This window comes from Esox lucius, chromosome 7, assembly GCF_011004845.1.
Source record: "Esox lucius isolate fEsoLuc1 chromosome 7, fEsoLuc1.pri, whole genome shotgun sequence".
In the NCBI taxonomy this organism is placed as follows: Eukaryota; Metazoa; Chordata; class Actinopteri; order Esociformes; family Esocidae; genus Esox; species Esox lucius.
The window spans coordinates 35653160-35667255 of record NC_047575.1 but is presented as its reverse complement, the minus strand read 5'-3'; the positions used below and the strand labels follow the sequence as shown (position 1 = coordinate 35667255).

At 42.6% G+C, this 14096-nt stretch overlaps 1 protein-coding gene across 8 annotated transcripts in view; it reads left to right on the top strand.

Moving 5' to 3' along the window:
* Window positions 1-14096, top strand: part of trim37 (tripartite motif containing 37) — a 32383-nt gene that overhangs the window by 1968 nt on the left and 16319 nt on the right. For 7 of the 8 annotated variants that reach the window (XM_020048455.2, XM_010870907.4, XM_010870906.4 and 4 more), the window contains exons 3-18: window positions 189-290; window positions 650-690; window positions 991-1107; window positions 1451-1538; window positions 1647-1769; window positions 2051-2174; window positions 2280-2347; window positions 2526-2582; window positions 3358-3482; window positions 5314-5364; window positions 5742-5823; window positions 6960-7036; window positions 7105-7284; window positions 7563-7677; window positions 8344-8535; window positions 10002-10138. In XM_020048455.2, the coding sequence (XP_019904014.2) occupies window positions 189-290; window positions 650-690; window positions 991-1107; window positions 1451-1538; window positions 1647-1769; window positions 2051-2174; window positions 2280-2347; window positions 2526-2582; window positions 3358-3482; window positions 5314-5364; window positions 5742-5823; window positions 6960-7036; window positions 7105-7284; window positions 7563-7677; window positions 8344-8535; window positions 10002-10138 (1679 nt within the window). The remainder of the gene's footprint in view (window positions 1-188; window positions 291-649; window positions 691-990; window positions 1108-1450; window positions 1539-1646; window positions 1770-2050; window positions 2175-2279; window positions 2348-2525; window positions 2583-3357; window positions 3483-5313; window positions 5365-5741; window positions 5824-6959; window positions 7037-7104; window positions 7285-7562; window positions 7678-8343; window positions 8536-10001; window positions 10139-14096) is intronic. The other variant, XM_010870908.4, reaches the window with a different exon arrangement.

The following is a 14096-nucleotide window of genomic DNA, read 5'->3' as shown; positions in this document are numbered from 1 at the left end:
ATAAATTATCCAGGAAAACGATAGAACCTCTGAATGCAATTAGGTAATTTGGTACAGTTGATGCACAAAGTTACTCCTTTCTAGTTAGGTCTGCATCATAACCCACGCTACAAGAGCCTGCTGACTCTTAGGCAGATGTGGTTCTAGTTTTATTTGAATGTCTCCATGAGCCCTCTCTCCCCACACAGAGTATTGCGGAGGTGTTCCGCTGTTTCATTTGTATGGAGAAGCTGCGTGATGCTCGGCTCTGTCCCCACTGCTCCAAACTCTGCTGCTTCAGCTGCATACGGGTGGGTCTGATGAAACTGGCAATAAGACCAAGTCACGGGCCTAGCTCAGCCCATATGGAATATACCTTTTATTATGGAATATCATTTGTATGTTATAACTTGCAGCATAGTAAATAAAGCAGAAGCTTCAGTAACCTACTTTTCTAGTTTGGTGGAGAAATCAGTACCCCCGCTATCATTTACTAATTTAAAATTAGTTTGAGGTATTGTAAAATTGTCCTTGCAGTGTATACGCTGACATTTCAGGCTACAAATATGCTCTTGGATGTACAGTAGATGCACTCATCAGTATTTGACATGGTGTATAAAACAACTCAATCCAGTGTCACAATCTCATCTGTACCTTCTCCTATTGACAGCGCTGGTTGACTGAGCAGAGAGCCCAATGCCCACACTGTCGGTAAGCCCTTCTGTGTTGGAACACAGTACTCTGAATCCCTTGCAGGGAATGAGACCAAGGGTAGCCTGCTACTTTGATGTTGGCCTAGAACCATACTACAATTCAGCCAGCCTATTATTAAGGACATTTAAGTGACTGCGTGCCTGTCTGACTGCGTGCCTGTCTGACTGCGTGCCTGTCTGACTGCGTGCCTGTCTGACTGCGTGCCTGTCTGACTGCGTGCCTGTCTGACTGCGTGCCTGTCTGACTGCGTGCCTGTCTGACTGCGTGCCTGTCTGACTGCGTGCCTGTCTGTGTCAGAGCCCCACTGCAGCTGAGGGAGTTGGTGAACTGTCGCTGGGCTGAGGAGGTCACCCAGCAGCTGGACACCCTGCAGCTCTGCAACCTCTCCAAACACGAAGAGAACGACAAGGACAAGTGGGTTCCAGCGTCCCCTGTGTCCCGCAGCCCCATTCATCACCATCTCAGCCCCATCTCCCTCTCTAGCCATGCCATATTAATGTTAGGATGGAAGACCTTGAAAACAACCTGTACCCCATTCATCTAAATTTAGTCGGTACCTGTAGAGTGAAGCAATGGCAACCTTGAGTACAATGTGTCCTTTCAGCTAGACAATTTGGCGCAGCACATTATAAAGTAGGACAAGTCTATAAATGGCTCATTGTTTGTGACTTGCTTTGCTGACGATGCTCCGCAGGATGTTTTAAAAGAGTGTGGATGAATCAGTCTTGTCAGTGGCCTGTCTGCGGTTTGTCTCCAGGTGTGAGACCCACCATGAGAAGTTGAGCGTGTTCTGCTGGACCTGTAAGAAGTGCATCTGTCACCAGTGTGCTCTCTGGGGAGGCATGGTAAGTGACCCGCGGAGGCGTGTTCTCAGTGGGTGTAACACAAGTGCCGTGTCAGCCTGTCCCTCCATATTTGTTCACCGATCGTTTACCCCTCTCTCTTTCCCCAAGCACGGGGGCCACACTTTCAAACCTCTGGCTGAGATCTATGAGCAGCATGTGACCAAGGTGAACGAGGAGGTGGCCAAGCTCCGCCGACGCCTCATGGAGCTCATTAGCCTGGTGCAGGAAGTGGTGAGAGGGACTGTCTTTTATTTATATATATTTTAATGGCATTGTTGGGTTGTTTTACGGTATTATTTATTTAGCTTACAAGAATACATGGAGGCGTCTGTCTCACCACTGCTGTGTGCTGGGTTTAGCCACTAGATGGCGCAAGGACACCACACTAATTCTCCTCTGTAGTAATGGAACGTCTCCTTCGATGTCCCTCTATAATGCAAGGAGTTGCCAAAATACATTACAACCGTGCAAAAGTCTTTGCCCTCATTGCCTATGTGTCTGGGGTCTGTCAGGAGAGGAACGTGGAAGCAGTGCGAGGAGCCAAGGACGAGCGAGTGCGCGAGATTCGTAATGCAGTAGAGATGATGATCGCCCGTCTTGACAACCAGCTCAAGAACAAACTCATCACCCTCATGGGTACTCTTATTTCAGCGTTTCAGAGTTCTGTCGTTGCCGGAATACCCTTCTGTGTCACTGAAACCGTTCGTTTTTTTTTTAAATGAACACCTTCTCCCACAACAGGTCAGAAGACCTCACTCACCCAGGAGACTGAGTTACTGGAGTCTCTCCTGCAAGAGGTGGAGCATCAGGTGTGTGGAGCTGCACCATACCAGCATTCCGGCGTACATCATAAATCACACCAGCATTCCAGTGTACATCATGCTATATTTGAACATTGACCTCCAATAAGCCACAAGGCAATTTAAGCAACATGGGTCTCTCTACAAGTGGATGTTGTACGTGCTTGAAAGGGTTTGTTTCTTGCAGGGCATACTGCGTTGTCCTCTGGTTTGTGGAGGCAGGTGTTTAAGAGGGGAATGTAAAGTGAGTGTTTTCAGTGTTGGACTGGCAGGCTGTACTGCGCAGCACACTGGGTAGCAGGAAGCCAAGGGAGTGGAGGCACCGGGCCACCAATGGTCTTTATCTGTTTATTTTGACTTCGGTCTAGAGAGGCTATATCTTTCCTCTTCTTCATCTGCACTGTCTGGTCAAAGCAAAGATGTTAGTGACCACAATGTGCTTTTACTGGTGCCGTTCTTTCACATCAGTGAAGATAAACATGGGAGAGGATAGGAAGCTGCTTCAAACTACTCACACTGACTTTTTGTATTGTGAGAGTTGGAACTTCAACAAACCTGGTGGTTGGCCTTGATTCAACATGAATGTGATAGACCAAGGTTTCTTGGTGTTCGATTCATTCATAAGGCACGAGTTTAACAAATCGGCACATCACATTTCAGGGATTTCAAACCGTAGCCTAGATGAAATTGCCAGACTTCTGAGGGAGTAGGCTTTACCTGTCTGTCACCCATCTACATTCAGCCACCTGAATCTTTCAGGACTCGTCTCAGGGTCTCTAATGCTTTATTCACAGTCCCTTCAGGAAGAGCAATAAGCTGCACTCAAACCTTCACATGGGTGTTTCTTATCAATTCACCACTCTTAAGTCACAATCTAGTGTGTTTTTATTTTTTTATTTTATGGCCTGTGAAACTTTCTGTTGAAATGAGATGCCGTTAAGAGTTGAGGTGATGGATGTTGTTCAGGTGTTGCTCTGCAGAGCTTTTCAGTTGTCTGTTTTTTTTCCTCTGTCCTCCAGCTGCGCTCCTGCAGTAAGAGTGAGTTGATTTCCAAGAGCCCAGAGATCCTGCTTATGTTCCAGCAGGTTCATCGCAAGCCTATGCAGTCCTTTGTCACCACTCCAGTCCCGCCAGACTTCACCAGGTAAGAAAAGATCAACCGTAAAAAAAAATCAATTAAATAACTTGAATTGCCTGGGCCCAGACCTAGCTAATGGTCTCCTGATCATTTCAGCTCATAGAACATGTTTTGATGTGTGTCTCTGTGTATTTCTGTATATATTGTATACTTTTTAGAGCGGAAACTGGAATAAATTGCCAAAAAAATAGGATTAGAGGAATACAAACAGTCTCTTGGTTTAGTTTAGCATCTTTTACCAAAAACACAACTTCTTGTAATAGTAAAGTACTCCTCCTCTTGAAGTGATTTTGAAAGGGCTTTATTCTACTTACCTCAAGTCAGAAGAACTAATGGATTCAATTTGTATGTCTCTGAATACAGCTTGGTGATTTCAGTAAATCTATATACGGTTGTGCTCAAGTTTGCATACCATGGCAGAAATTGTGACATTTTGGCATTGATTTTGAAAATGAGTGATCATGCTGACTTTAAGGATAGTGATCATATGAAGCCATTTATTATCACACAATAGTTTGTCTCCTTTTTAAATCATAATGATAACAGAAATCACCCAAATGGCCCTGATCAAAAGTTTACATACCATTGAATGTTTGGCCTTGTTACAGACACACCAGGTGACACACACAGGTGAAAATGGCAATTAAAGGTGAATTTATCACACCTGTGGCCTTTTAAATTGCAATTATTGTCTGTGTATAAATAATCAATGAGTTTGTTAGCTCTCACATAGATGTGCTGAGAAGGCTAGATACTGATCCATGGGGAGCAGAAAATAAGTGTCAAAAGACCTGCGTAACAAGGTAATGGAACTTTATAAAGATGGAAAAGGATATAAAAAGATATCCAAAGCCTTGCAAATGCCAGTCAGTACTGTTCAAGCACTTATTAAGAAGTGGAAAATTTGGGGATCACTTGATACCAAGAGAAGGTCAGGTAGACCAAAAAAGATTTCAGCCAAAACTGCCAGAAGAATTGTTCGGGATATAAAGAAAAACCCACAGGTAACCTCAGGAGAAATACAGGCTGCTCTGGAAAAAGACTGTGTGTTTGTTTCAAGGAGCGCAATACGACGATACAACGAAAAAAATTGGCTGCATGGTCGAGTTGCCAGAAAGGAGCCTTTACTGATCATATCCACCTTTCCCCATGTTAGCTACTGGCCTGAGTGTGTACACTGAACAGCTATTGTAATATTTTGTTAAAGCACTTTTTGCTTGGATTACAGCAGGAATTCTGTTTGGATAGGCCTCCATCAACGAGGCATTCCTGGACTATATATTTGCGGAAGAGTTCACTTTGGTGTCATCAGAGCATAACACATTCTACCACATGTTTTTGGGAGACTGAATGTGTCTTCTTGCAAAGTGTATACAGGTTTAACAATTTTTTGGGGGAGAAATGGCTTCTGTCTTGCCACTCTACCCCACAGGTTTCAGACTTGTGGGAAATATGTGGATTGGTTGTAATAAGTCGGGAGTGCCCACTTCTTGACAGAAATTCCTGCTGCTCCTTTTGGTTGCCGTTGGCCTCTTGTTACACTAACTAATGGACTTCTTGCCCAGTGATACATTTTGGAGTGTTGTCCTGATCTTTGCAATGTCCTGTTGGTGCCATCTTCACCTTGATGTGTAATCAATGCCTTCAAAAATATTTAAAACCTACGCAGGTGGAAGATATCAAGTGTTTTAGAATTGACAATATCAGCTGTATGTGTTCACATTGATGTCACCCAAAGGATGATCCTTTTATGTTTATGAACAGTTACTGTACTTTTTCTTTTTGATGATTCATATTACAATGTGTAGTTAAGCTTTTTATATATTTCTCTCCACAGTGAGCTGGTTCCTGCCTATGATTCAAGCACTTTTGTCCTGGCGAACTTCAGGTAAAAAAAAAAAAAACATCAATATCTTATCCAGGAAATGTTGTGCAATTAGCTTGTGTGTGTTTGTCTAAGAAATGTAAATCAACGGTCTTTGAATAACCTTGGGAACGTTCACTATAGCCCACAGTGTTTTGAGTTGCCAGGTCCTGTGCTGTGCTTGTCCATACACTCTAGCTGTTAATTAGCTTATGACTGATCATGTATTAGCCTGATATTAGTCGGCTGGGAGATTTGCTCTATTAAGACGACATGGTGGCCAATGATAATGACCAATTTCTCTCTCATTGTGACACTTAACCAAGACAGTTGGAATTGTCTTTTTAAATGAATGACTTCACCCTGTCTGACTTGTTTCTATGCCTGTGTTGCTTCTACAGCACCCTTAGACAGAGGGCAGATCCCGTCTACAGCCCACCACTGCAGATATCTGGACTGTGCTGGAGACTGAAAGTTTACCCAGTGAGTAGACACACTTTCCACAGAAGAAATCTAGCTGCTAAAGATTTGCATGCCTCCTTTCAAGCACGGTTGAAACCTCTACATATAGAACTGGAGCTATACTGTTAGGATGAATATGTTTGAGGTGGACAAATTACTGCAATTCGATAACACACAATGTTGCATGAATGAACATGAATTTGTTCCATGATTACATTTTTCCAAAATGAAATGTGTTTCTGGTGGAGCTGGAGCAGAAGCTGGGCCTTTGGCATGGATCTGTGTGTTTACTTCTGACCAGCGTTGTTGTGTTAGAATCTGAGCTGAGTTTTAGTGATTAAGGGCTTTTGAGCAGATGTAAAAACATGTCAGATACTTTTATATTTTAGCAATTTGCTCAAATGAGGCACAGTGGCAAGGGTTACTGCATCCCAGTGACAAGGGTTCTTCTGGTTCCGGCGTTGATCTAGCATGAAACGGTGTGAATTAGCACAGTGCTGTCATTGGATAGTCCTTTGGGGTGGGTGGCTGGATATTCAGACTGGGCGTCTTGTCATGCTGCGCTCAAGCGACTCCTTGTGTAGGCTGTGGGCCAATGGTCAATAGTGGCCATTTAGTTTATTAATCTGTGGCACCAGCATTCATGACCAGACAAGGATATGACTGGGAATTTGACAAACTGGGAGGGGAGAAAAATAAGAAAAATAGGGGTCAAAATAAGAAATTAACTGTACTCTTCCCCAAAGAACCATCAAGAAAAAACCTGTCAAGCCAATTGTCCCAATACATTGTAGGGGACTATAGAGGATTATAGGGCCCCATAAATACTGTCACAACCCTAACCTGATATTAGATGAAAGACAACCTGAGTGAACAAACAATACACCACTAATTTCATTTCTGTTAAAGTTTTACAAAACCCATAATTATAGTGGATGATTCGAGGGGTGGAAGCAAAGGTGACATCCTCTTATACTCATCAAAAATATTTCCAGAATTAGTGGCCGATATACAACAACAGGGTTAATAATGAATCTTCAAATGGTAGAGCTAAAGATAAATTAAGCCGAGGAGGAACCATTGACCCATTTTATGTGCTTTGAAATCGGCTTCCATCGCCTGTGATTTCTGGTTTAAAGTTTTGGTTTTCCCTCCAGGACGGCAACGGTGTGGTGCGTGGCAACTACCTATCAGTGTTCTTGGAACTGTCTGCCGGGCTACCTGAAACCTCTAAGTATGTTTTCTCCAATTTCTCAAATAATGTTAATTTGGCTTTATTTCACCGTGCTCTTTGTGTCGTAGGTATGAGTACCGTGTGGAGATGGTCCACCAGGCCTCCAGTGACCCAACTAAGAACATCATCAGGGAGTTTGCATCGGACTTTGAGGTGGGGGAGTGTTGGGGCTACAATCGCTTCTTCAGACTTGACCTCCTGGCAAGCGAGGGCTACCTCAACATGCAGACGGACACCCTTGTCCTTCGGTGATTTAACACCACTACATGCTACACTACTACATGCTACACCACTACATGCTACACTACTACATGCTACACTACTACATGCTACACTACTACATGCTACACTACTACATGCTACACTAGTACTACCCATTACGCTCCTACACGCTATACTAGTACTACACATTACGCTATTACACGCGTTACAGTGAGAGTCCATGTCATTATCAATTATTTTTATTTGCCGTGTCTATGTTGAGGTCTTGTGAGGCTGCTGATTGCGCTGTCTCTCTCCTGAACAGCTATCAGGTGCGTTCACCAACCTTCTTCCAGAAATGCAGAGACCAGTACTGGTACATCAGCCAGCTTGAGTCAGCCCAGTCCAGCTACATCCAGCAGATCAACAACCTAAAAGAGGTATGGTCTTAGAGTGACACACACACACCTCTGTGTTTCCGACATTAAATTACTAGGCTGATGCACGCAGTTTGGTGGCAGAACAAGTTCTCTTGATTCATTGGCAAAAACAGTAGGGGCCCAAACTTTTAGAAGAATGAACTATGGGTAGGCGTACAACTGCAGTCGCAGAATGCCCACAATGCCCTAGGGTTACAGCATGGGATCAGCGCTGTCCGGGTGTATGGGTGGATATTGTCATGTTGCGCTGTTGTAACTTTTTGTTTGGCTGGGCACTTGTGAACTCAATTGTGGATGTACACTGGGGAATTTGTTCTCGTGTGTGTGTGTGTGTGTGTGTGTACTAGTGATAACTGAGCAAGCAGTGTGATGATAAAATCCATAGGGGTCAATGGGATGTGCTTGGCAGAAACATGTTTTGATCTTGGACAGCCCTGCACCTGCTGTGGAGTTGTTCCAAGACCAAATTGGATGTTACGAAATTCAGAGAAAATGGGGCTAAAAACAAATAGAAACATTGAATGTGCGCAGAGGATGACAATTGATTTTTACATCCAGGAAACCGTTCATCTGCAGATTTGTACTGTATAGGGGCCTATATATTTCAAATTTCTCAAATAAAATGATTGTGATAAGTCATTGCGTATTATATCCACCTGTTCTCAGAGGCTGGCCATTGAACTCTTCCGGAAGCAGAATTCTCGCAGCTCCTCTCCTCCCGACCGGCGCCTGGGTCCCTCGACCTCAGAGAGAGACCCCCGCTCTGGGAAAGGTTCTGTTGCTGAGGACGGCTGTCAGACCACAGCCATAGAGACCAAAGAGGACGAAGAAGAGAAGACCCAGCACGATGATTCCAATGTGAGTCAGTTGGTCGTTTTCTTTGTAATCATATTCATGAGGGCCAAAGAGGATCACTGTATTTTATTAATATCCATGTTTCAAGATGATTTGCACACCACATACCGGTATGATTATAATGCCCACACAAATTAGAAGCTCTTACTGCTGTGTGTGTCTTGAAACATTGATAAATAAGGCAAATGTTGGAACAAATGGAACATGTTAATGGAACTATTCAAGAAAATTAATGGAACTATAAACAAAACATTGCATGAATGGAATTGATCATTTTAGAATGTGATTTATCTTACCATCCTACAAGCATCATAAGCACAATGGTATGAGATCACCTGATGAACAGAAATTGTTCTTAGTGTCAGTGCTCATGCACAACTTTGGCTATTTGTGTTTTGAAATGCTAATTAACTATATGGTCAGAATCATTCCTCTAAAGCTTATGGGGAATAAATAATTCTGTACCATTAAAAAAAAACACGCTCTGACCACCATTACATTTTTCAGAGATCTATTGGTGAAAACAGATCTATAGGTGTATAGTTATGGCTATTGACTAGATGCCAATATAGGTTTTTTTATTTGCTAAATTTTGCCTTGCTTAACTTAAGCACTACGAAGGGTGACCCATTAGGACAATTCAGGTTTCTTAAGCAATGTCACATACAAAATGTCATCATCATTAAGCCATACATTCACAAAAGGTCCCTTGTGTAGCTTTGTGTTAATGATTTTTTTTGTTGAATTCATTGTTCACTCCCTGTTACCATCACATTTGGAAATTTCACTTGGAGTAGATGGCTGTTTTCTCCCAGTTCAACTAGTCTTGGGAGGGTGCCTCATGCAATGGTGCAGTCTATACCTGCAAAATAAAATGCGTTTCACGCATTTGAAAGATATATTCTCCGCATTAACAAGAAAATTGGCATGCAGTTCATTTTGTACAGTGCGTACGTACATCTCACTTGGTGTGATAGATTTCTAAAAATGGTTTTCACCCAGATTTGTGCCTCGACTGTTTGATAAATGAGGCCCCAAAAGAAATCAACAATGTTAGCATTTTCCTTTTGTTAATATTTGTCTCTGAGGAAAATGTATGGCATTGTAAAATAAAAAAAATAAAACAGGCCATCAAAAGCATATAGCACTGGACTATATTTAATTTCAGGAACACTTATAAATCATTCTGTTCTATTGAAGTGCCAACCTCAGTCTGCATTATCATAATGTGTCTGAAGATGGAGGTGGGGCACTGTAAAGGAAAAACACTGGCGCGTCCACATCTGAGCTCAAGGCTGCATGTTGTTGAAACAGGTCCTTGTCAGGCAGCCCAAGACCCAAATTCAACATTATCGCTAAATTAACACTCTTTTGAATAGTTTCCAATTGAGTTGGATGTCGCGGGGCAATGGTGTAATCACTGGACAACGGGTTATGTAAATGTTGCGCTAATGTTATGGTGTGATCAGGAGCTGTCTGATGGGGACTTGGAGGTGGATTGTCTGACCGGGGACGAGGAGGTCAACCCCCTGGATGGGAGCAGCACCTCTGGCAGCTCCACGGCAACCAGCAACACGGAGGAGAACGACATCGACGAGGAGACCATGTGAGTGAGCCATCTTTTATGGCCCAGAACCCAGACCTTCACCTGGCTCCAGTAAGTCCACCGGCCCTGGGTTGTTGAAGTGCTGTTGCTGTATGGAAGGGTTTCCTGCCCAGAGGGGCTGTGTGGAGTGCGGCAGTGTGTCACATGTTCCCGCTGTCCTCCACCCCCTCACTGTGAGCTCAGCAGATGAGCTATCTGTGAGTCATCACTGCTCCTCATATTGGCTTAGTGCAACAACAAAAAAAAAAATAACACAACACGAGGCTGTCCAACGCCTTCCAGATACATGCACAGTACGGGTGAGCGATGTCTCGAGTGACCCGGCGACCTGCCCCGAACGCCAGGGCTGGGTGAAGGGCAATATAAAGGACGTCATCAGTCTCAAGTTATTTTCATGAACTGAAGCTTGATTCCTATAGAACTATGGTCACATGTATTACTAAGTCTTTGCTTAGAATATAAATCGAGTATGACTGCAATTTCTAGTCATTGTTTTCAGGCTGGTTCTAGAATCAGTGTTTGTGTCAAATAGTTTTATGTGTAATGTCTAAACTTTGACAGGTCGTGCTGTTGATTCACCCACATGGCTTGCCATAATTCTCTGGTGCTGCATCTTACAAGATGACGCCAGTGCTTATAGAGACCTCGCTAATGCAAAATAGTTTCCACTCACGTAAAACATGCAGCATTTGAGCACACTGGAAACAGGGGTTTCAGAGACTTCAGCACAGGTGTGAACATTGTCCCCTGCCTCAGGGCATCTCTGAAGCCTGACACCGTAGACATGCTAGTTTTGCTAACAAGATGCATTTGAAGTGCGTGTGTGTGCAATAGCAACCGGATGTAGCGAGTTTGGGACTCACAGCATCTTGCTTTTTGTTTGATTTTGTAATACTTTTGAATTAGGGTTCCACGATATTGGAAATAACTGACATTGCAATATTTTGTTTTTCTGCGATATATATTGAGATATGAAAAAAGCCAAGGCTCTTTCTGAAGACATCCTGTATATCAACCTGACAATGTGTATCCTTCATTCTTCCCCCGCCCCATCCTCTACAAAATCTATGAAACTCATGAAAATGTTTATATTTCATGTTGCTACAGTAATAGTATAGTAATAGCAACAGTAGTAAAATAGAATGAACAATTGGGCTTAACTTACCAACTGCAAAATGCAGTCTGTGGCCTCGTATGGTGTAACACTGGCAAATGCATCTGAAATAGATTTTTACTTTGGAGGGCATTGAGATGCTTTGCACTGTGTGGTGCCGCTTTAAATGATCAAACAAACTGGTCATGTTGCCTCGTGTTGTGGCAAAAATTGCAAGGCACTCTCGACAAAGTACCTGTTTTTGGTCAGCATCATCCTGTCTGTAGCTGAAATATTTCCATATAATTGACGATGCATTTCTTTTTGCAAACAAATTCTCAATTTTGGTATTTTTTTGCCTGTTCCTCACTCACCATTTCGTCACGCACAAGCAAAGCCTGCATATCAACTAAGTGCAGCAACGAACTGTGTAATATTATGATAAACTGTGTATCCAGTAACCCATAAATCGGAGTGAATTAAGTTGTCATACAGATATAATGCTGGTTTTCCATTTGAGAAAAATATGTATTGTAGACTGTTTTTATTACTAAATCACATGTTCTGAGATGTGACTATTGCGGATGTTTACATCGCAATGTCGATGCTGGAACGATATATCGTTCAGCCCTAGTTTGAATCTATTTCACTCAAATTTGTAATGGAAATATACTGAATTTTTCTGGAACATGCTCTTGCCAAAATTGCCCAGCTGAGTATAATAAGTAAAATACAGTAATAACAGCATTGCAGCAGACTTCATGTGATCAAGCCACTATTGTTTCTTTTAAGGCTAAGCGTAGTAGAGCCGTGTTATGAACAGTAGTTTCTTTTGTCTAAATATTCCAGCCTAATGTGTCCAATCAATCAAATGTATTTATAAAGCTCTTTGTGACAACTGCTGTTGTATAAAGTGCTTTTACAGAAACACCCGGCCTTAAACCCCAAGGAGAAAACAACAGTAGTGTTGAATTTCAGTGGCTAGGAAAAACTCCCTAAGAAGGCTGAATTTTAGGAAGAAACCTAGAGAGGACCCAGGCTCATAAGGGTGACCAGTCCTCTTTTGGCTGTCCCGGGTGAGATATTAAGAGTCCAATTAGAATAATTAATAAATGCATGTGGGCTAAATGCAGAGTCTATTTAAATTTAGACTAGGTCAGAAGTATGACCAGATGGGCAAGGACAGGGACAGGGACAGCAACGGGCCCCCCAAACCAGGTACTTGCAGGTGTGGACCAGGACCTCATGTCCTCCTAAAGTTTAAAACGGGATGAAACTGGGAAAATTCAGAAAATGCCTTCCACATATCAACAACGATTTATAGTGGAGAAGGAGAACTTAGTAGGGAAGGAGAACTGACCCAATCCCCCAGCACAATAGTAAGGCCTAAGAACTGAGACGGGGGGGTCCAACAACACTGTGGCCCTACCTGGGGGAGGCCCCGGACAGGGCCCAACAGGCAGGAAATCAATCCACCCACATTGCCAGGCATCAACCAAAGGGACACCCACCAACCGCAACCACCCTGAATGAGGTCAGATCATTTCAGTGAGGTAAGTAGGAGCCAGTACATGTATTGATTTTATAGGTTAACAGTAAAACCTTTAAATCAGCCCTAACCCTGACAGGCAGCCTGTGTAAAGACTCTAGTACAGGGTTAATGTGTTGAATTTTTTTTGTTCTAGTTAGGATTCTAGCAGCCGTGTGCAGCACTAATTGAAGTTTATTTATTGATTTGTCAGGGTAACCGGAAAGAAGAGCATTGCAGTAATCTAGTCTAGAAGTAATGAAAGCATGGATTAGTTTTCCTGCATCACGTTTTGATAAAAAGTTTATGGTTTTTGCAATGTTTTGAAGATGAAAATAAGCAACTCTGGAGACATTTTTTCTATGTTCATCAAAGGATAGGTCAGGATCATGGATAACACTGAGGTTTCTTACAGTTTTTTCTTACAAGTTCTCTGTCATCCACTTCCTAATATCTGAAACGCATGCTTCCAAAGTAGCTAATTTTGGAGCTTCTCCATGCTTCATTGAAATATATAACTGTGTGTCATCAGCATAACAGTGAAAATGTACATTGTGATTTCGGATTACATCGCTCAGTACTGTGATGGGATCTGAAACCGGACTGGAGCATTTCATAAATGTTATTTGTCTTCAGGAAGAAAAATTTGTTTCCCAACAACTGAATGCCTAAGATTTTTGAGAGGAACAGGAGGTTCGATATTGGCCTATAATTGTTAAATATGTCGGGATCCAGATTAGATTTTTTTAGAAGAGCCTTAATTTCCGCTGTTTGTTTGTGAGTTTGGTACACATCCGGAGGAAAGGGAGCAATTTATGTTCAACATTGGCTGACCTAGCACAGGAAATTGTTCCTCAAGTAATTTTGTTGGAATCGGGTCTAGCTGACAGTTTGTGGGTTTAGAACTCATTACAAATGTATTAAATGTGTCGAGCGATACGGCATCAAAAAATTCAACTGTCCCCATTGACACCTGGTCAGGGAGGTTCAGGACATTTTTAGGACAACTGCGATTTTGAGGACCATAACTTTTTGAGGGGTCAGTTATTTGTATTCTAATGGTGATGTTCTTTTCATCAAAGTAGTTAATGTCTTTATTACAACTAAAGTGATGACCCACTTGTTGAGCTTTTCTTCTGTATCGAAGATACATTTTGGATTGTTTTTGTTCACCTCAATCAGTTTGGAGAAATAAGCTGATTGAGCAGACGTGAGTGATTTTCGGTATTGTAAAAACTAAAGTTTGTAGTTTTTCAAGGCCACCGGTAGAACAAATGCCTGCCGATCATTCGCCTCTGAAGACGGCTCGGGCCTTGACTCCGACTCCAGTGGGGAAA